At 37.1% G+C, this 23469-nt stretch overlaps 2 protein-coding genes across 4 annotated transcripts in view; one reads left to right on the forward strand and one right to left on the reverse strand.

Annotated features, from left to right (window-relative positions):
* Positions 1–15137, forward strand: part of CENPP (centromere protein P) — a 163887-nt gene extending 148750 nt beyond the window's left edge. For both annotated transcript variants that reach the window (XM_067303180.1, XM_067303181.1), the window contains 3 exons: positions 11857–11936; positions 14375–14466; positions 14774–15137. In XM_067303180.1, coding sequence (XP_067159281.1) covers positions 11857–11936; positions 14375–14466; positions 14774–14895 — 294 coding nt within the window. In that variant the 3' untranslated portion in view covers positions 14896–15137. The remainder of the gene's footprint in view (positions 1–11856; positions 11937–14374; positions 14467–14773) is intronic.
* The window catches only part of IPPK (inositol-pentakisphosphate 2-kinase), a 39934-nt gene continuing 31385 nt past the window's right edge, over positions 14921–23469 (reverse strand). The window contains exons 11-15 of one of the 2 annotated variants that reach the window (XM_067303178.1): positions 23035–23185; positions 19902–20004; positions 19340–19419; positions 18128–18349; positions 14921–17597 (exon numbers count right to left, since the gene is read on the reverse strand). In XM_067303178.1, the coding sequence (XP_067159279.1) occupies positions 17588–17597; positions 18128–18349; positions 19340–19419; positions 19902–20004; positions 23035–23185 (566 nt within the window). In that variant the 3' untranslated portion in view covers positions 14921–17587. Of the gene's footprint in view, positions 18350–19339; positions 19420–19901; positions 20005–23034; positions 23186–23469 lie in introns of both variants that reach the window. The other variant, XM_067303177.1, reaches the window with a different exon arrangement.

A 23469-nucleotide genomic window follows, 5' to 3' on the forward strand; every position in this document is an offset into this window, starting at 1 on the left:
TACCTCCAGTCTACTTATTTAAGATTACTGAAAGATTGACTCACAATTACGTCTCCCCAGATTGCTGTTATTCCTGCTGTTCTGTAATCTGGCATCTTTTTTTTCCTCTATCATAATCTTTTTTGTCTCCATATCATCCTTGACTCGTTAGTATTGCTTTTAGACATGTCTACTGCTTTCTGCACGGTGCCTTATATTAAGTGTATCATCAAGAGCTGTTTAATTGTCCTTAACCACAGAGGGGGGATTAGGGGAATCAAAATACGATACAATAAAAACCAGTATGTCAGTCAACTTGTGGAGGAAGAACTGAACTAGTGAGCTGTCCTGATTTACCCCGGATTTCTATTGAAAGAAATGATTAGCTGCAGTGTTAAAGCTTTCCCACACAAGGTAAGTCAATTAATCTGGACTCAGAACTGTACAGATAACTGTGCAGGAGATGAGTGTAGTATTAAGATACTTTTTTAAAAAAAAATGTTCAATAGAAAAAAGTCTCTGAAGGCAGAGGGAGGGAGCCTGCAAAGCGGCTTCGGCTGTTCTGGAGAAGCATGTTCAAATTTCCACTATACTCCTTTACTATAGAACAAAAATAGAGTAAACTGCCTGTATGTTGGTGCTGTTACTTTTAGAAACATTGGTTTGTAAATGTTTGCACATCATCAGGAGTATAATTTTTTCATAAACTGGTAAAATCTCCAGTCTAGACAAACTTTAAAGAGAAATAGTGGAGAGAAGGCTTACCTTTTATCCACCAAGAAAAAAGTTAAAGAAGAAACACCTCTGTAACTTCTGTGTTCATTATGTGCTTCTTTGTGTTTTTAGAGGTTTCATTTTCATTTATTCTGTTTTTCCTCATATTTTAAAAATAGAGCTTTAGTATGTGTTTAATTTATTTCCAGTCTGCTGTAATTAAGTTGCAGATGAACATATGGTTGCCATATGACAAAGTGACACTGAAAGGAAATGTGTTATGAGATGCCCAGTAGTACGTGTACTTGGAGCTAGATAATGCTATTATAGCCCTGCTGTAGACATATAGTTTAGATCAAATTAAGAGAATACAAACAGTGTGTTAAAATTAATATAGTTAAAGCAAGAAATTTGTATATGCTAAGTTTGATGTGTATGTTTTTTAACAGAAAAGTCTTTCCACTGTCTCCACTTTCTAGAAGGGGGGGTAGGTGAAGAATTGACAGACTGCTTCTAGTTACACCACGCCACCTTGTTTCACCAAGCAGAAAATACTGCATTGCTTTAATCTTAAATTAGGTAATGTGAAAACATGTCAATTCTCGTTCTTAATTAACTTATGGATGTATATTGGAAGCAAGTGTGTCTTAAACATGTACCAACCTCTGCAGTCTTTATTCGGGCAAATAAGAGGAATTCAGTTGACTGAAGTTAGTCGGAATTCTGGCTAAACAAGTACAGAAAAGTGAGTGAAATTGTGAGGGAACAGTGAAATACTTGGAAGGGAAGGTGCTTTTCATTTTGGGAGGAAGAGTGACAAACTGAATCATCCTGTGCAAGAACCATGACTGAAACAGAACGCAATTATTCCTCACTATTTCTAAGGTTCAAAGGGATGAAGAAAGATGCTCTCAAAGCATAGTTTGCTGTATCTTTTTTTTTACACAAATTCAGGTATGAGCAATAAGAATGTTTTGAAAAAGTGAAAGAGGATAATAAATAGCAATGTAAATGGAGTAGAGGCCAAAAAAGCTGTGATCAACTGGAGGATGAGAAGAAAAGAACACAGCAAAGAAACTCCATTGCCAATTAATGGTAGGTAGGTTTGGGGCTGGCAGTGACTAACGCTGCCCCCAGTCAGCTTCAGGTGCTAATGCAGTGCATTGGCTTAACCTTAAAAGGCAGTTGTAAGCCTCAATGTTAGCTAAGTGGTCTATAACTGCCAGGGTAACTCCAGCCTGCTGGAAAACTACAGATCTGGAGCTATGCGGATGCAAAGCAGTTTTCATTCAAGGGAACCAACTGTACGTATGTTATGGGGGGAGACGAGGCATATCCTGAAATTGAAGCAAAATTTGATAAACCTTTTTTCTGCAAAGATTTCTTCTATCAAGAGCGGCATGCAGATTGTTATTCCTCCCACCTGCCCCCAGTATTCTCCTTGCCTATCTCCAGTGAAAAGATACGTGCACATTAGTATCACTTGTGGTTTTGGTTTTAAATGAAGGACATTCATTGCTATGCAAGATGTAATAAGGCTGTTACACAGACAAAGCTGTTTTCATTGTGTACAGGTATTTGTGAAGCTCTTCTCTGACTCTGAACACAGCTTGCGTTTTTGTGTAATTTACCCAATGCAGAGCAGCAGCAGGACTGCTTTACTTAAGTGAAATGTTTACTCAGATGGGAAGTGTGTTTATTCTGAGACATGATTATGAGTGGTGAAGTTTCATAAATCCATTTTATTTTGCATATGCAGTGTTTTTACATCCTGTAATTTAGTTGAAGGAGAAAAATATCTTTTTTTTTCCTTGGTTTAGGCTCCTTTCATTGCACAAAATGAGAAACTTGTAATGGCTTTTGAGATCATTTATGCTTGAAGCTTTTAGTAATGTGCCGTTCTTCAAATACTTGAAGATGTTATAACTCTAGCCCTTGCAAAGCATTTTAGTCAATTTTTTCATTTTGGACATGAAAAATACTTTGTAGCATTCAGGCACACATTTATAAAATACATATTTTTTAAAGTAAGAATTAGGTCTAGAAGTGGCTAAAAAGAAGTAGACTCCTAACAGTTGTTTAAAAACAGAATATTTTAATGTTTTTTCATGAAATGATGCCACATCTCTTTTAACAAGAGTTTTGATAAAGTCCTATCCAAACGCCTGCATCCATAATGCCTTCATCACAAGGCTTTTAATGAATTTCATTTAACTTTAGCTGGAGTGCATTTCAAATACGCTTTTTATTCTGAGGATCCATGGTTACAGAGATCAATAGCTAGTGCTAATAACCTCTGTGCTGCCTGACTTCAATTCTTCTTACCTTGTTCAACCCAGTTACTTTGGTCATATGTATTTATAGGAGCTTCAAGTTTCATGAGGTTTCTTTGTACTTCAGTCTTAGGCTTTCTTCCTTTCTCCTCTTTTTTTAATTCCATCATTCATATTTTATTGTTTAAAAAACAGTTTTGTCAATGTTTTCTCATGCACTAGTAGGTACTTATTTTCATAGCTACGATTTATTACATATCCCAGCTACTTCAAATCGCTGTCTATGCTTATCCAAAAATAAAAGCATGCTGCCAGCTTCCTGAGCATATGATGACGATCTGATGAAAGGTGACCTCTGCTGTGCACTTGAGTTGGTACTAAGGCTTCAGCAATCCCCATTTCCTAGCAGGAATGTCTGGTTTTATTCCCGAAAAAAACCCTGCCCAAGTAGGGCTATGTATGCTAAGCTTTCTCCTGTTTCTATATCTGTTATTCAAGTCTAATATTTCTAGAATCATCATTTTTGCATTTTGACCGAAAGGCCAGTAGGAGAGTGCTTATTTAAGCCCCTCCCTCTCCAAAATGTCAACATTATTCATCCAGTAGATCCATATTTTTCTCTTTAAAAAAAAAAAAGTGAATAAAACTTATACAGCATTATTAGTTCTTAAAAGGGCTTTCAAATTTTAAGTATGAATAGTTCTCTGTATGAGAAGAGGCTATAAATGGAGTCTTGCATTTTATGGAAACACCATAAAATTATACAAGAATGCAAAAAGTGGAGTTGATACGATGTTTTCGTACTTTCACTTGTCTAGAAATTTGAGCTATTTTGTATTGCATTTAGTGTTTCTAATGTTCCGTATGTTTTAGTTTCAATGGCAGCTAGAATGTAAGAGGGAGTTTCCTTGAACCAGGCTATTTAAATGATTTGAAGAATGCTACTTCAGTAATTATTGTATTTCTTACTCTAATTGCAAAATGAAGATCTATCACAAACTCATGTGATGCACAGAGACATATCAGGCAAGGAACGGGACGCTGACTGCTGAAATATGCCATTATGAGAAATTCTTGTAGCTGGGCTGCTGCTAAGCTGCCTTGCTCTAGAAACTGGAACCAAAATATAGAGGTTTTTGATAGAGCAGATCCCAGTTCTGCGTTGCTGTGAGTTGGTGAGGAGCCACAGCATTGCTCCGAGCATCAGTAGACCTTCTTACATGACTCCGGGTAAGTCAGTCTCTAACTGTTCCTTAGCTGCTGTAGTGGAATTAGTTTTGAAAAATCGCACAAAAATTGTTTAAAACTCTGAATTATACATGTACATACACACAGCAAATGGCTGTACAAGAGAAAAACAGTGATGGAAGATTCATTGCGTGTTCTAGCACTTGTGCTATTAGTTCATTACATACTGTAAAGCAAAACTGCATCTGTGAAGATACTGAAGTATAATGTAATCAATAGACTACATATTAAATACAGATTTTAGATAATACAAAATTTGTTTCCACAATAAAGATGCCAAAGAGTATATGGAAGGACATATAAAGAATACTTTCTTTTTCAACAAAAATATAGGTTGCATGGGATAAAGTGCTTTTTCCCTCAAAATGTAAATGTTTAAGCTTTGTTAAGACCACAGTAACTCGAGAGGACCTTTGTTTCTCAGGATTAAGCTCCTGAAAATACAAAGATGATTTAAACAACATTTCATCCTGTAAGATGAACACAATTAAATTCTGGTGTATATCACATGAAAGTAAATTCCGAGTAGTTCCCTCAAAGTAAGTTTTTTTTGTTTTCTACATTCATTGAGTTTTCTATATTTTACCTCAGTGCAACTGAGGGTCCTAAAAACATGAGAAAATTCAGTATGTTTAAATTTGCATCAGTTTACATATACATCTTGGTAGATAAAGTTAGTCAGCTTAACAATTAATTTCATAATATATGTTGATGCTGAGTAGTTTTTTAATGGGCTGATTTTGGCTTTGGCCAGATTTAAAGCAGTGGAGGAGAGTGCTTAGTTTGTCCATGGTTAACTTGGTATTTTTAACACTTGAATCATTCAAACAACAGCGTGGCAGTTTGTCAGCCTGTGTCAGAAGCTGCACATCTGTATCGCTCTTATTTGTGTAACTCTTTGTTTGGTGGATACTACACAAATCCCTAAGGAGATATAGTATGAAGTTGCTGACTATGCTCATCTTATTTAAATCATAATATTCATGATTCTTTCTGTACATACTTTTTAAAAGTTAATTTAAATGAACTTGAGGCCAAATCTAATCCAACAGGTAGTACATTAAAAAAAAAAAAAAGTCTTACTGTATAAATTTTCTCTTTCCAAATCCTTTGTTTTGCCAAGTTAATAATTCCATCAGACTGGAAGCCTTTCACTGAATGCCATCATACAGAGCTTTCCCTAATTAAACCTTTCAGGCTTTGAGTGTAACATAAAACGACACTGCTAGTATTCAGATTATTCTGTTAAAGATATGCCAACCTTGCCATTAAACAGCAATAATTTCTGCAAAGCAACAGCACCTTAAGCATGTGACAAACTTGTAACATCTGTGGGCCATCAGTTCCTCCTCTTGTCCTTGCATATGCTCAACATTCAGAACTTTTTCAGTCTATGTCTATGGGTGGATAGGATGGGATTATTCTTTTCTCTGAGGACCTACAGTCACTAGAAAATTTGTTTTCATATATGAGAAATAATAGAAAAGGGTGCTGATTTATGATTTTTCATTTCAGCTTTCTCTCTTCAACTCTGGGAATATGTGAATAGAATGAGAACATTAATGAGTGAGAAATAGTTGGAACAGTAAAGAACAGAAAAAATTCCTTGTCCAAGAAAAATACATCTGGTGCAAAGATTGTGTATAAAGTTCTTGCTTATCTTAAGATAGTTTATTTATTTTGTCGGTCATTTATTAAGATGCGTTTTTTTGCTAGCATTTTCAATTTGAAGTAAAAACAAATCAAGACTTTGCATTTACTGTTACACCTAAAATTGAAGCCAGTTATTACAGCATTGTTGTTAAAACAAGCAAAGGTGCTGTACTTGCAAGTGAAGTATTACACCTGCAGTATCTTAACCTACTTCATCTTGGTGATATTCTGGGTATCTGATGTGTCCTTGCTTTACCCTGCTGCCTTGCGAGCCAAAGGGGAATGGCTTAGCCCTTGGTATAGGCTTGGGCAACAGAAGCTGAAAGAAATGATTAAATATCTTCTGTTTCTTCCTTTTAAAAGTATATCAATGTGTGAAAAAAATACTTCTCAATGAAAATTAAAAGAAAATTTATTGCATAATTCCCTGTAGTGTCCGTGTCCCTTCTGGAGATGCTAATCATGCATTTCTCATGGAAAGCTTCCTTTTAGGCTTGCTTAAACTTGCATGTTTCTGCTGTTTCTTTACGAAGGCCAGAGTGAAATTATCGAGCTGTATGTTTGTATTAGTACCCTTAAGAGATCTGTTCTGAATGTGCTTGTTCGTGCACACAAAATCTGCAATGGGTGATCGATCAGGCAGCATTTTATTTCTGCAGATGTTGCAGCCCCTGCAGGTGCCAGGCCTGTGGAAAAACAGCGCTTGACCTGATAATAACCAGATTCGGTGAGATGGACAGTGGGCATATTTCTGTATATTCTGCATACAGAGAAAATAATAGAGAAACACTTCTATTTCAGCCATCCTCTCAGTCCTCACGCAGCGCCAAGGAGCCTATTTTTAGGGTAGAGTTTATTTTCACTTCAAAAGAAGTCTCAAAATAACCCTCATGTTTAAGATGAAACCGTCTCATAAATATGACTACCTAATGTATCTTCATCTGTCTACATTAAAGGTTTTTATTTCATCCTTATATTCGATCTTAAGTGATATCATTTTATACAGTGCTATTATTACCCAGTCAGGCAGTGGAGAGGAAGGAAATAGAAGAAAATGGGATGCATTTCTTTTTAGGATACAGTATCGCTCATTTCTTGATAATATTAAATTGGAAGAATATTTGTCTTGGCTGCTGAAATCTGAGAGGTGCATGTTGGTACCAGAAAAATTAAACATCTTAGAAAAGTTTTTCATGGACTTAGGGCTTGCCTTTAAGGTACAGGAAAGTATAAATCCTTGTTCTCATATACATGTTCATGACAGCTGTCCTACAGTGTAAAATATTTCAATTAATTGAAATGCATTAATAAATGTGTTGCTGAATATCTAAAAATGAATTTAGTCAAAGCAACTTAAATGACATTTCTAGAAAAAAGAGTTGTTTGAAAGTTTGTGACTTTCAGTTTATGATCTTGATATATAACATAATTTGTGACTTGAGGATAAGAACTATTGATGAGATTAGGACCAAATATTTTAGCAATGTGTGTAAGGACAGATAAATTATAAGACTAGATCTCATAAGTAGAACTGCAATTACCTGGGGTAGCAGAAGGTTTGGTAAAAGTAGAAATACAAAATAATTTCCAAAAATGTAATCATTGCACGTGCCTTCATTTTGCAGCCAGGCTGTTGCTGTTTTGGGTATCGGTAAGACTTGATCATGACAGTATTAAAATTATTCCTCTTGTTACTTTAAAGCTAGACTACCATAGTTAAAAAATTAGATGGCTGTTAAAACTAGGAAATGAGGCTGTTGGAGAATACAGGTACTTTGGCTCTGTCCTCAGGAGCACATGGAGCCAGTGCACTGGGACCTGCAGCACCTGATGGCCCCTTATCCATGGGGACTGAACAGGCGGTGGCCTCATTTTTTGCACTTGGTAACAGACATCAGGTTTGACATTGTTTAATGCTTCTGGAATTTATTAATGTTGCTATTGGTATTCTACAGTATCTAGAATTTTCCTCTTTTTTTTTTTTTTTTTTGCAAAAAATTTGTGGTTGAGATCCTGAAGTTACGTTAATGTTACTCTTACTTGAAAGGCCCTGATCCTGCCAGCGTGCTGGCAGTCGATGATGTGGATGAACACATACGTAAATCATTGCTGAATCAGAGCCTACCTTGTAGCATCTCTGGTAAATTTAGAGGTAACTTACAACCACGGAAGGACTCATAGTAGTATGACTTGTTAAACACTCTTTATAGAGAGAAAAATATATATATATTATATATATATTCTTACAGAATGACAAATTCAAAATTAATAATTGTGAATGATTATTCCGTCTGAGAGTGGAGTAATACATTTTTTGGAAAGTGGTTTAGAAGCAAATTTGATAGCTCTTGCCTTTTTGTGTTCTTAGTCATGGCTCTTACACTGAATAATTTTAAATGTTTTCATTAGAAGAGTTTTAGTGAGCAGAAGATTGCGTGACATGCTCCTGCCATCCTTGTGAAATGAAACAGGCCTTTATTAGACTTGCTAAGCCTGTACACGGCTCTCCGCTCTGATACAGTCATTAGGGCTTTTAGCATCTCCCAAGGAACATAATTTGACGTTTCGTTGTGTTCAAAGTGCTGGAAGAAACGTCTATGAGTCAGCTGCTGACTAGCTGCTCAGCTGGGAGAGATTACTCTTCTTTCTGTTCGCGATACTCCTGTCTGTGGGAAAATAAGCATTTGTTTGTCATGCTATAACATTACAACATTGTGGTAAACAGTTTTGTTTTGCAGTTGTTCTTATGTTTCAGTGCAGAATTCTGTGCAAAGCTCTATCACTGTAGCTCCTCGCTCAGCTGCTTTCTCCAGCGTGCGGAGTGGTCGTAGACATGCAGAAGATAAGGGGGGGTCATCTCTTTGGTAAACAGAAATGAATCACTCCCTAGTACGTGTACTTCTGTAAGGACTACTGCAGCTTTTGCATACTATGTGCCATTGTTTGGTTTCTTTATTCGTGTGCCATATTCCCACGTTCTACCTATGGGATGCAGAGATTACATTTTATAGCTGGAATAGGAAAGGTAGATTGTGTTACTGGTTTTCCTGGGTTTTGTTTCCTAAATAATCAGGTTTTAACATTGCTTGATTAATCTTGGGTGAGGTGGTTTTACTTCCTGCTACTGCCTCATTGTCATCCTCAAAAGACATCCAGGGAGAATGGAGTTATGTCCTTAACGTGGGTCTGGCCTAGGCACTGCTTTGTACCACTCCAGAAGCTTTTAGGACTTCAGTTTTAGCATGTAATATCCCTGAAAGGAGATACAGGAATGTGTGTCTTGGTTTTTTTGTGTGTTTTGTGGCTTTGCTGAGATATGATCTTTCCTGTTAAGAAGCTGGATTTTATCCCAAATCCTCTGAATTTCTCACAAGATCAGATTCCCACAGTCTGAATTGGAGAGAAAAAAGAAAAAACACTGTTTATTAAGGCACAGAATAACTGCTTCCGGTGTGTAAAACTTATCAAAGCAGTCTCTCCCACATGCAAGGAAGCTGTTAGGCAACAGAAAATTACATCCTTTATGACTTCCTGAAAAATACCTGGAGCTTTTATGCAACATAAAATACCATCCACTAGTGTGTGGTAAGTACATTATGACAGCCACATACGAATGCACTTATAAACAAGTTATGGGTGCATTTTAAAACATGTTCTGAAAATTGGAACTCTTAGCTAGTTCCTTTGATCTATCGTAAGTATTTTTACTCTCTTGTGATTCACAAAGGCATCTATTTTGTAATATTTTCAGCGTGGGTGAACAAAATAAAATATGACTCAGTGTTTAGCAATGGCTTACTTGAAATTTCTTGTAAACAAGGAACTTAAGAAGTTCTCCAGATAAAAGCTCATCCTAAAATTTCTAGGATTTCAACCTAGAGCTCAAGAGACTCCTAGATTTTGAGACCTATGATAAGATACCAGAGAAGTGAGGGAGCATACTGAATATCAAAGGCTTGGGGTACTGAGGACAAAAGCCTAGAATACTTGTTTGACGTTGTCGTTGGAGGAGCGTAATTCCACAGGAAGTAAAGCTGAAAAATCACTGTTTTTGGCAGGCTGTTGTCCTTAGTTCAGTTACATCTTCATGCTTTGACTACCTTGCACTGTGGTGTCCCCAGCAAATTCCATGTGTTCTATGTCATTTGGCATTCTGCATGGCCCCCCTTCAGTTTGTCATAAATTCCTAAACCAGAGCAAGGTCACATCTGGTAGCGATTTCAGTGTGCCAGATGAGGAATAATCCTATAAAAGCTAACTCATCATTTTCTCCAGTGCTTTTCAAAGATGAGCTCTCCCAAGCCTTTTTCGTAAGTCATACTACTTGCTCTGTGAGCGCTGAAGAATTATTTAGGCTGACAGTCCCTTCACGCTTTATAAACTGCAATTTTTGGAACATGGATTAAATCAAGCAGATAAGATGGTCCAACCTCGTACCAGTGTGAAGCCTTTCTTTCAAGATAATAGGTTGCGTCTGGATTGTGTTTTCTTTGGCAAGAAAATCTCCCTGCAGGATGCAGTAATTAAGCGTTCCTTCTGAGTATTTTGATGTAGCTGGATCTCCTCTTGATCTTTGAGTAATCTTTCATCTGACATGCTGCATAACTTCTAAAAGTGCCATATGTAGCTGCTCTTCTGCTTTTCTTTCACATGCTTTTTAAAAAAAGTTACAGTGATGCACTAACAAAAGTAGCATAATGGAGTGACTGTTCACTGTATAAAGAGCAATCGTAGCCATTCACAAGGACTACAGTGTGCTCTAATATTCAGTAACACAAAAATTTAGTTGTAGGCAATAGTTTGATATATTTGATAGTTTTCCAATGCCCAATTATACTTTTCTACTAGTGGCTATTCTGTTAACTTGATGCCTTTATTATTTTATGCTTTCAAAGTATTGTACAGGTCTTGGTGATCCCGTTTCTCCAAAGACATGTCAAAACAGTGCACTAGTAAGGTTACTTAAATCACAGAGTTAGTTTTCTATGAAATCGTGATGTATTATAATGTATTACTAAATAGAATTAATAGGATTTAGCTAAAAGCAGTTCTTTCAAGGATTCCTATGTCTTGCACTAGGACCTCTCTGTCCTGTGTGCAGAGGCAAATGTCATCTTGCCTTTTTCTCTGAGTGGACCAAATTAAATCTCTTTTGATATCATTTAAAAGATACTAAAAATATCTAATGAACATTTAAGAACTTTTTAAAAAAGTCATGCACTCTCACCCTTGATGAAATGGCATTAGTAATGAATGCACTAACTAATTAAAATCTTAATAGTCTGTGTGCAAAAAGGGGATATGGGCAGAAAAGCAACAGTAGTGATCTGTGACATGTGACTTGGGTGTCTCAAGCCCAGAATGTTTCAGAGATTCACCTCAGGAAGCAAGAAATTGGATTTTGCTACTAACTACATTTTCTGATCAACCTTCTATTCACAGCAATACTTTAATGACAGCTTTCCACCTTACCTGGTAGTGCCAAAGCGTCCTTGCTTCTCTTCTTGAGCTCACTCAAAGACAGCTAAAGTTGCCTGGATCTGCAGTTTCATCTAAAACTTCTGCTTCTTTTGCATTAAATGCTAATTCCTTCTCTACACATTGAAGGCACTTTCCAAAAGAGTCTCCGTGTTAATATATTAAGAAAAAAGAATCAGCATAAAGAAAGGCTGAAAATAGAACTGCTCAGTAACCACAAAACTCCCTTTGTGGATACTCACTTCCCAAAGACCAAGTTGCTGCGGCTATGGCACAATGCTGCTTCACAAACTGAACGCAGGTGCCTAGGTTTATTTTGTCTTATCCAGCTCTCACGACGGTTACCTAGGGGCTTTTGTTAGGGTCAGAATACACGTTAACTATTAAAAATGTAAGCTAAAAGTGGCAGCATTTAAAGTGCATTGCAACTGGAAAGAACTACCTAGAAGTCACTTTGCCTCGTACCATTTTTGTGACCTAATTTTACCTTTTTCAATTTGTTTATTCACAGACCAGATATCCTGACATTGTAAAGCTTCCTGAAGGACTGTTGGGAGATTATATAGTTCTAAGGAACCCTGAACCTTCTGGGTAAGTCTATAAGTAGATGGTATTCTGTTTGGTTTGTTTTTAAGAAAAAAAGGGGCAAAGCCAAAAATTCTACTTACAGCACTGGGGGATCTCAAGATTCTTTAAGATTCTATTTATACAGTTAAAGGATAATGAAATGTATAACGATAGTCTCCAACTAGACCAATTATCTATAGATTAAGTCTAGCTTTATAACCTCTCTAAGCACAGAAATTAGATGATGTGTGTTAGTTTTATGGCTATAACCACATGCAAGAACCCTGGGGGGAAAAAAAAAAAAAAAGGCACATGAAGGAGGTTTGTTTCCATGTGGCCTTGTTAGAAAAGTCACCCATATTGCTACTGTGCATGCCTGCTTTTTTTAACAACTAGATGAAAAAAAGAGGCTCTAGCAGGCCTTATTTTCAGTTGCATTTTAAGAAAAAATTACACTGCTGTCTTGTTTTGGAAGCTCATGCTATAATGAAGAATTGAAATTCAAAGCGTAGACTGTGGGGCCCATCCTCCCTCTCATGCATCTGAAAACGTATCAGTTTAAGCTGTGGTTTTGTTCCGACTTGGTTGTCTCTCCGAATTACACTGCCAGGGCTACAGGCGGAACATGCTGAGGCCAACAGCCCTCTTACTGTGCCAGTGGCCACTGGCAAACGGCCCTATGAGGACCTGGGCTACAGCAGTGTTTCGCAGCCTTTGGTGTGCTCGGAGGCGCCTGTCCCCTCTGGAGGGCTAACACGACAGCAGCGTAGCAGCTGGGCACTGACAGCTGGTGCAGGCGCTTGCGGTAGAAGGTACAACGATTACAAATCACTAAAGCAAAGCACAGGGTTTTGTCCTTAATGGGGAGAAAATTACAGTTGCCATGTTACTAACAGCAAGTGCAGTTATATATTTCCATTGTTTTATAAGGGAATCAAAGTTAGATGAGGGAGGTGACCATTTCCCTGGCATTTATTATTATTCTACCACACTTGCTAGATGTCTTTGGTCCCTCTGTTAGCTGTGTTCTGCCTAGCTTTGGTTAATAGAAAAAAATTCTAAAAAGTTAATGTAAAGCTGTGTAATTGTCATCATCAGGAATTGTATATGAGCATAGGAAAGTAACTCTTGTGAGGGGATGAGACCTTGCCCTTTTCCTATTAATTAATTCTTCTCTAAAATATGCATTAACTGCAAATAACTGGAAATAAAGCATAGCTCTTTACCATCATTAATATTAGTTTATGGAACCAGCAAATATATCATAATGGATAGTGCTGTCTCTGTTTAGGAAAATCTGCCTTTTAAAACTAAATGCTTTAACTCTGAGTGGTTGAAATAATTGCTGTTAGACCATCACAAGTAGAAAATGAGCTGTTCCCTTTTACTATAAGCAGCTTTATTTTGTAATTGCTTTTTAAGTTGACAGGCGTCAAGTTCTGCTGCACTTTCCCTCTCCCCCAAGATCATGGAATATAAGAATTTAAAATCAGGTCAGTGGCTGGGAGAAAGCACACTGCTATGCTAAGCTGCCTTCCAAACTCCCAGAACAAGAAGCTGTACACAAATTCTCTAGGACTTTTAACAATGAAATGGCAAAAGGCCAACAAATCATATTTAAGGAAGTTTTTACAGTTGAATTTAAATTCATGATTGAACACTGAGGAAAGGGAACTTGGTCCTTGTTACTGTGCGTATCAGCTTTTGATTAGGAAAGCCTTGCTTTCAAGTAAGGGCTACTCTTAAAAGGAGGAACAGAAAAAGCAGTAATGCAGATGAGACCCATAAAGGAACAAATCTACTACAACTATTGTGCAAAAGCTGGAAATACTAAACAAATATTGCAGCTTTGCAACATGATGACAGAAACACTCCTAAAGGAATAATGATAGTTGAGGGGTTTTTTTTAATGAAGAACAAATACTGGGATATAGGCCTTGATCATTTTTATTCCTGTGTTATTCTAAAAAGCCTGAACAATCCTCCATTTTTGGAAGAAAAAAGAGCACTTTTTCTGAAGAGATTCTGTTCTGTTTTCACACTGTTATCTAACACAATACTTGACAACAGGTTGCAGATATTATGTAGGGGTAGAGGGATCCTCTCTGTCATTTTCTTTCATATCTTACTCTTCTACCATTGCACTATGGAAATGTATCATTTGTAAGAACCAGCAAAGATAAGAACTGGGGGGGGGAGAACCTCTGTGGGTGAAAATCTGAACATACCTGGAAACTAAGTAATGACCTTGCCCTGACAACACATACCAGAGTTCTTTGGTTCAAAATGTAAGTATTACTGATTCCCAAATACAAAGATTTTCAAGTTGCATTACTTAAGGTGTATTTTGTTCAAGAATATAAAGGGTGTAAACCTCCTGAATCCCATACTTTCCATTTTGAAGAAACTTTAATTTTCTAGTTAACAGTTAACTAACATTTCTCTGGATATGATTGAAACAGGTTTGAATTAATGATTGTTTGGAAGATACATGTAGATGAAGATGGGAGAACAACACCTGTGCTGGACCTTCTGACTAAAGTACCAGAGCAAGGTAGTGTCATTCACTTCAGAGACCACTTCTGAGCTTTTAGAGTAAACACCCGTCCCTTTTTCTTTTTTGCCCAGCATCTCTTTAGGTAAAATGAGAGCACATCAGGTAAACAAAACCAAACTTGGCAGGGAGCCAAACTGATTTTACCTCCTGTATATTTAATTTAGAGGGGATTACAAGAAAAAGCATGTCTTTCTGTTTTAGGCAGCAGGTGACTTATTTTATCCAAAAATGCAAAGCAGACAGATGCTTTCAGTAATAGTGTAACTCTCTGAAAATAATGTTCATTTTTACATTTTTCTTGTAGTCCTGGAGCAGAACATAACAACTATTGAAAACGCACCTACCTGCTTCCGAAGTATGCTGCTTTTGTTTGGGATTGAGACAGCTATTGAAAATCTTATCAAAGTGGTTGGCTTGAAAAAGTGAATACCAGCATTACTTGTAACAGGTAGCAATTTCAAAAGTAGTTTTAATTAAGATATTGTGTTACACAGTCTATAACTTTATTGAATATAAACATTAAGTTATTCTCCATTTAGAAACCATACTCATAAAACATGCTATCTGTACAATTATGGCACGTTATATATAAATTGTCATGACATGAAAATAAATACAGCCATTTAAATACAAAAATGCCAAATAAAATAGTTACATGTACAGAGTGATTTCATTATAAATTTATCTTTTTGAATCAATAATGTACCAGAGTGGTTTGTCGTCTTAACATTTTCTAGCTACCTGGAAAGTGTTAAAAGATCATGCACTGTCAAAATCAAGTCCATAAAAAGTGGAAGTTTCATTTCACAGCTCTGTAGAAGTACAGTGATTTTAAAATGACTAGAGAACAGTAAGAGACTCCTAGAACAAAGAGTTAAGTAACTTTCTTATTAAATTAGCTGGAAGTAGACAAACAATTTGAAGCTTTTAAAGAAGTGTTAGGCTAAAAAGCAACCATAATTTAAGTGTTGAACAAGAGACAGCATTAATTAATTGAAATGAAAACCAAAACTAACCAAGAAAGACCGTTATACTTTTGTAAAAAGAAATGGGAGAATTAACTACTGCTCACAGCAGTACTTCATTTGGATTTTCTACTTCTTGTGGAAAAATTCTAGCAGATAACACATTGTGAAAGCATCGCATTTCATATGTTTGTCCCTAAAGAAACAAAACAGAGAGGTGTCTGTCTTGTAAAATCTTCCTTCACTTCCATCAGATGTACCATTAGCTCATTTACAAACTCCCAGCATTTTTCCAAAGCGTTACTGCTCTGCATTACCTATCACAGCCAAAGGACATGGTCCAAAACATACCTACACAATTTGAAGTCATGCACCACTTATATACAGAGTAACAGCTGTTATTCCTGGAATCAAGAGGCTAAAGATGATGACAATATAGACTCTTCAGTAATATTGAGAGAGTTCCTTTTTAAGCCCATAGATGCTATAACCATGCAAACAGTACAAACGCTCTGTATTTTGGTTATCTTTTTAAACACATGACAAAGTATTGTATAGCAATGGTGAAATAGGTAGGTAAGAAAGAACTAAAACTATCAATTTTAATGCAATAGTATGTTTTAAATACTGTAATTTTAATATTCTATAAAATATACTATTTGATCACTGAAATAGTCTCCTACTGTTCTGGTAAGTCAGGAAAAACTGAAGGAACAGACTGGTTTGGGTCGGAATCAGCTGAACAATGCTAGAAATCAAGTTTTGATGAACAGCAACTCTATATTACAAATTTTTCTTTTTAGATATAAGGCAGACTGTTTTCAAGTTTGGATTCCAGTAGACGAGCAAAATTCATTGCTACTTTATCCACTGACATGTTACTGGTTTCGCTAGTTTTGTGCAACCTCTGCTCTGGTTAGTTTCTTCTTTAGATCCTTCTTGGATGAAAACGAAACTGTTTAGCCAGCACATACCCCTCTGTTTGCATATGAAATGTGTGTAAAGTTACAGCATAAAAAAATGAAAACTTAATTTTTCAGCTGTGGATAATCCTTTCTCATTTTGTCTAACAGTTGGAGGATTTCTGTTTTTAAAAGTGGATCTTCTCCCCCATGTTTTCTTTACAAGTAGAGAGTTTTTACCACTGTCAACTACCAGCTTATCACGCTGTTGTGGTATCACATTTAACTGAAGAGCAGCCCACAACCCTACACCGGAAAGGCACGCTATCGACTGCAAGTGGACTATAAGAGACTGCTGATGTGGTTCACTTCCCACTGTAAAACAGTATTGCTATGAGTGGTATTACTCCATATTTCTACCTTGAATTGTGCCAGTCTACAGGGCTGCAGTCTTCTGCTTTTGTTTTTTCATTTTGGATAAAATGGAACAACTCAAAGATTACATTGAGATCCTAATAACATTTTTTTTAAATGATAACCTACATTATTTTGAAAAACATTACCAGTACACACACACTGTATACAGATAACGGCAGTTCACTGTAGCTGGAATAGCATCTCTTTGCACATTTCAGGGTATGCAAACCCCAAGCACACAAGAGGAGTCCCTGTAGATTTTATCACACTACCCACAATTTTGAATACATCTTCAATCTCCTAACTCAAGATCTACCTTGAAGATGGATAACTGCAACATCTCAAAATTTCACCTGCACATAGGAGTAGTGATACAAACTTAGCTCCAGTACTCACCATCAGAAAGTGACTCCCTGCAACTTCAGAAAAAGAAAAACAGATAGATACTGTCACCTTTCCTCTGTGTATCACTTAAAAGAATGAGCCAGAAAGCAGTTGGCCGTGCTACATAATATATGGGATGTCAGTGAAATAATACCAACATTTGACACAGTCTGAAAGACTCAAAGTAATCTAGAAAACTCAGAATACGTAATTTCTAGGGCTCAATTTAACTTAGGAAAGAGCAAGCTGTGGTTTCACCTCCAATAGCAGCATATCATGTAGAGAAAATAAAAGACCAATGTGTCAGATTAGTTAAGCTCAGCTATCATATAAAATTCAAAGATGCTTACCTTTAACCCTTTTCACTTAGTTTCAGAAGCTTTAGGAGATACAAAGTGATCACAAAACTTCTGGAGGCAGTCTGGAGTTCTTAATCTCATGCATTAGTACTTAAAGTGTTCTGCAATAACATGGTAGTTCCATAGATCAGTAACACTTTAATAGCCACTTCAGCTGTATCTTCAGTGGACTTAATGCTTAAGTTTTATATTAGGTTTTTGTCAAAGCATTCCCTCTTCCTAGTAGCTATGTGTGAGAATTGAAAAGCACAAGCTCCAAGGTAATTCTCTTATTAGTAATTAGGCTTTCTATATTAGTGCAATACTTCAGGAAACCTCTAATTCAGTATTATTTCAATTCTAAGGAAGTGGACTTTTAGAATTAAGTTGATCTGTCCTTTAGTTCCAAGGTATGGCACATTATCTGTTCTGCCATATTAAATACATTCATTAAGGTTATATAGCAAACGCATGTTTTAGTGCTATTCCATGTCTTTGAAAAGGCATACCAATTAGAAATCATTTCTTAAAGCAAAAACATTCACAGCTGAAAAATGCACTGAACACAATAGAAAAAATTCACCATAATTATTTCATTAACCTTTCACTTTCTAATGTGTTCAAATAAAAATAACCTTAAGGAAACAGTTACACTTTATGGAGAACTAATGTGCAGTCTTCATTCTCCTTGAAGAGACTGGACATAACCGGGTCATCTTTGGCCTGTACATTCTTCAAATAATAGTTTACTATCTTGCCATCAAGTTTGTACTGATGAGGAATGCTTTCATATGGTTTAAGATCGAGGTCCAGGACAGAAACAGAAAAGGTGAATCTTGATTTGGATGCTAGTACCACAGGTCTTTGCTCAGAGCTGGAAAACAAAAACATATTGCACAAGTGATTCATTAAAGTAAACCTATGTTTCATTTGTGGGTCCTGAGTCCTTGTGCAAAAGTGACTAATGTTTGTTTTATAACTGTCCCAAGAGCCTGAGAGAAGAAACTTCAGCTAATGTAGCGTTTAGGAAACTATGGCTTCAGCTTCACACAGATTAAGTCAAAACATTATGCTGTTAAGTCAATTAATGCATTTTTGCATTTAGTTAATGCAATATATTTCTAGGTGTTATTGCATACAATGCAGCTGCCATCTTACCTGGCAGAACCAATACGAATTACTGCAACTTCTACATAGGTTCAAGGTAATACAATTTTGTATCAGAACTACTGTCAAAGCATTCTGAAAGATGGAGGGCTTAATAATGAGTCAACTGTTGCAAAACTCCCCTCTCGTGAACATTTTATTCAAGAATTCCAGGACAAATGCAGAAGACTCTGTTCTCTACCCATAACAAAGCTTTGGTTAAGCAAGCTCCCCTCTCCAAGAGCAGGCTGTTATTGCTGATAAAAGTCAAAACAGGTAATATTGTGGCAAAGCTGCTTGCCTGACTGAGAGAAGAGAAAGATGTCACCTCATGATTTTTAATCAGATCAATAAAAACAAGACACAAAAGACTTCTGTCTTCCAGTCAGGTGGCTGAAGGCAAATCATTTTGAAAAATCGCTCATATCAGGGACCAAGGCAGAAAAATCCCACCTTGTTAAAACCATGTGTATCTAACTGTGTGCAATTAATTCCAATTTCAAGAAGAGGGTAGACACAAAACTTTGACACTTTTTGTCAACTTTAGGTCTTCAGAAACTGTCCTATATATCTGAAATCAGAACTCTACCTTATTAGTATGCCCACAACAAACTTTTGGAATCCGAAAAAAAACCTTCTTAACAGTTAAATGAATTAACTGCGCAAGTGCATCTGATTTCTAAATGAATAGGAGTCATTCAAAATTAATATCTCTTACCATTCATCTTGCAGACAAGGTGAAAGGGCAATCATGATGGAGCAGTCTTTTGCAGTCATTGCTATTCTGTACTGCTGCACCTATACAAAATAAGAGTGACATGAATTTTCCATTATATTTGTATTTGCCTTTATAGAAAACATACTGTTCAAACGTATTAGTATATTCATTTTAAGATCTGGACATTAGCTCTACAACAAATAGGTAGCAGGAGCAAGTGGTTTTACCACACCCTGTGTAGGATGTTCATTTCCTACAGATACTTTTCTTAAAGGCTGACAAAGCATCAGTTCATGTGAATGCCTCCTCAGTCTAGAAAGGAAATAGCCAGCTTTATTTTCCTTTTAAGAACAGAGGCAATGTGAACAATGTGTTGGGTTTTAAGTGCTTCTGCTATAAAGGTACACGCTGGCACCCTGACAAAATTAAGAACTTTAATTGTGCAGAACACTTTGACAAGCCCGTGGTGACATTCACACACTACCCACCAATTTCAGTTAGACAAGTGGTTATTAAAATTGACAGACTAAATAAGCATCAACAACATTCCCCAGAAAGGTACCTTTGTTAGCGCAAACGCTACTGTTCCATCATCTTCAGTTGAAAGATCTAGCAGCTTCTCATAAAATGCTTCGTTATAAGGTCCATCTATCTGTAACGTACTTCTAAATAAATTTTAAAAGAGGATTTACACATAGCCAAAGATATTTACTGATTTCCAGTGAGATCTTTCTTCAGTAGCCCAGATATTCAGATGAGAACATACCAACAAAACCACTGATAAACAGGGCAACAAATTACTATTCAAAGAGCTAAAATCCCGGACGGTCCCTATCCTCATTTCATACAAGCACAACCACTTACAATTTCCTGCAGTGTAACTTTTTTTTTTTTTTTTTTTTAAAGATAAACCAATCTTAATCCCTGCCTACCTGTTTATCACCACAAGAACAGAACAGCAATTTTTATGGAAAAAAAACCTGCATTTTTAGCAAAAGTGGGAAAGATTCAAAATTTATAACCGTTTGCAGCATCCCTTAGAAAGTCTGCCTGAAAATACTGAGGGTACACACTTATCAGATAAGGCCCCACTCACCACCCAACTTCACAGTGTGTGCACTGTACTTGATGTACTAATAATGGGATAGCTGATATGGCCCTCTTCTTTCCCATGCTAAATACTTCAACTCCGGAAAAGCTGAACCCATAAAAACGCAATTTGCAGCACAAGCCTGTAATTTCTCATTATATGCCAGTGCACAGCACACAACCACCACATGGATGAAAGAATACACTTGCAAATGGATTGTTTATTGTAAAAATATAAAAGCACACCAAAGTTATACTGCACATGACTTAAGCAGAATTTAAGGCTATCATATTGCCTACTACAAGATAATCCTTCAGCTGAGGACTCCACAAGAGCTGAAGGAGCACAACAGCCATGTTTTACACGTGAGGCCAGCATGCCCTCTTGTGAGCGATGGCAGAATTACAGGCAAATTACCGCTTGAGAATGTATCAAAATTAAGGCTTTTTACAGTGATTGTTATTATTATTCCAACTAATACGCTTTATCTGAGAACAAATGTAGCACCTTGCAATACTCAGTATTTCTTCACCAGGCAAGAGATACAGTAACCAAAAGATTCCTGCTCCTCAAGTTTGATCTGCTCATTTATGATGTGGATTGCAAGCTGGCATTTTCAGCTACCCCTCCCTGTAAGCGAGCCCTGTACACCACTGCAGTCATTTTCTACAGAAGGGACAGCTTATCAGGCTAGGTTTACATGAGCAGTACAGGTTTCACATGTTTTATTGCAGGAATGTAACTTCAAGCAACTGCACAATTTGTCACTGCAGCTTTATACAAGTAGTAGTTTTCTACATTTGCAAGTCAGGATTTCCTCGTGTCTATTCAGTTTTAGCAGGCTATTTGATTTCTGCTTCTCTGGCAGATGATCAGTTGCATTTTCTTTGGGTTGAAAGCCACTGCACATCATGTTATTCTGCAGACCAATGGTTCCTAACTTGATTCCACCACTCGTCCACAGACACATACTAAACGTCACTGAAAAAGTATTTTGAGCGTAAAGCACTGTAAAGGCACTTGTAATGCATGAGATACTCTGAGGTGTGGCAATGATACAACGGCCCACAAAGCTTTGGGAACCACTGATGGAGCCCCTGCTGCTCTGCTTCTCGTCTTTTGCTAGCTGATCGCTCCCACGTCTGAGCTGGTCTGAGCGTATTACACCCACATTAAGGAAAGAAACACCCTGAGACAAGCAACCTAACAGTATCATCTTCTCTACAAAACCAACATTCTCATCAAGTTTACCCACATTTGGTTAATTATTTTTTCCTCCCTTTAGATGCCAAATTGTGACCAAAATACCCATCTCATCACCTTAAGATGGAACACAAACTACTTGTTCAAGCAGCAGAAGAGGTAACAGGAAAGCTATGCTTTCAGGAAGTCCGCTCCCTTTAAGGCAGGCCTGGCAATACTAATAAATTATGTATTTTACTACAGTTAAAACAAATGCCAGAAGCTAAGATACAAACTTATAAACTGGTGACAAATACCACCACAAATGACATAAGCTGGAAAACTCACTTGGAAGTTGGATAATTTGGTTGAATGTTTTGCAAGACTGACCATCTCAGGCTAAAAGCCTGGTGAGACACACGAACCTAAGACCCTGTGCGTCACAGGGGTCTACCACCACTTTCAAAGGAACAGTATGTTATCTCTCTCCACTGGCAGTTTAGGAAAAAGCAATTACCTTAAAGTCATTAATTTTGATTATGACTGATTTGCTATAGGATGAAGCTACAGCAGACTGAAGCCATTTTCCTCCTAGCAGCAACTTAGGTAGACATATTAATTTGTGCATACTGAGACCAAATCTCAGAACACCTTAACAAAGAACATGCTCAGGGGCCCTCCACTTTCTGTTACCTATTTCTGGGGGTGTGAAACCAGTCTAGAAGTCAATCAGCTAACCAGTCTCAACTGGTCAACTCCTCTCTACTTAAGGGAATTGAAAAGGAAAGAGTCAGAAAAGACTCAAGTCAAGACCAGGAGCTTTCATTCAGCCCTGACAGACTTTCATTCATGTAAACTCCACCTCACCCCATAGCAAAGGTCAGCTAGACAAAAGCAGACATTGAGCCCGTTATCCAGTCAAACACTCTTTAAGATCTTGAAGGTACAGGCTGGATTCTTGCTGACTATCGAATTCAGGTTTTTAAAGGGCAGGCAGTAGGCCAATAAAGGCTTGAGAATGACTAAAAACATCATTATTACTGCAGACGTAGTCCTAGTTCTGCAGGTACTAAAGGCGGGGGAAAACTGCTTTCCATTTTACTGTGTCTTCCCTCCAAGATATGTCCCCCAGACCTCCACTATTAAGGAACAATGCATTTTCTCCCATTCCCTGTTGTGAACTTGCCATAATCATCACTTAAAAACCCACATCATCAATCTCAAGTGACTTACATCAAAACTTTTGACACTAAAACTCATCTTTTATGTCCGGTGGTATTTCAAGTTAGAAATTCAGAATATGCCATACCATAAGGAAGGTTGTATAAGACATGACAAGATTAAAAAACGGCTGTATTTGCATAGAGCCAATCTTGTCCACATACCTACTTAATCAGAACCAAAAAAAGTCATCAAATCTTACCTCTCTTCAGGAAATTCCTCTAAGTACTGTTCAACTCTATTGTACAAAGGATAGAGTCCTTCAATATCCAGCATGTCAAGCATCTGAGCCTGAAGAGTTTTATAAAGGAGACAACCCCTCGGTAAGCCAGAGCTTTCCAATTTATGTTTCCCTAGAAGAAAAAGTATATTCAAATAAGGCAGGTATGAGCGTCTTTGTTTTGCTTCACTTTGCCATTACGTGTGCTTTTTCACAAAGCAAACCCAAATACTCTTCAGACTGGTCAAAGAAAAAGCTTCAGTTTTTGAACAATAATGTGCTGTGCGCTTACCTGCATATTTAAACACCACTGATTTGACTGTAGAATACAACACGCAGTATACAGCTCTACAAATTACTCAAAAAAACCCCTCCATTGCACTCTACTGTGAGTCTAAAAGACTAATTTCTCAGACA

Source organism: Apteryx mantelli, chromosome 12 (assembly GCF_036417845.1).
Source record: "Apteryx mantelli isolate bAptMan1 chromosome 12, bAptMan1.hap1, whole genome shotgun sequence".
Classification (NCBI taxonomy): Eukaryota; Metazoa; Chordata; class Aves; order Apterygiformes; family Apterygidae; genus Apteryx; species Apteryx mantelli.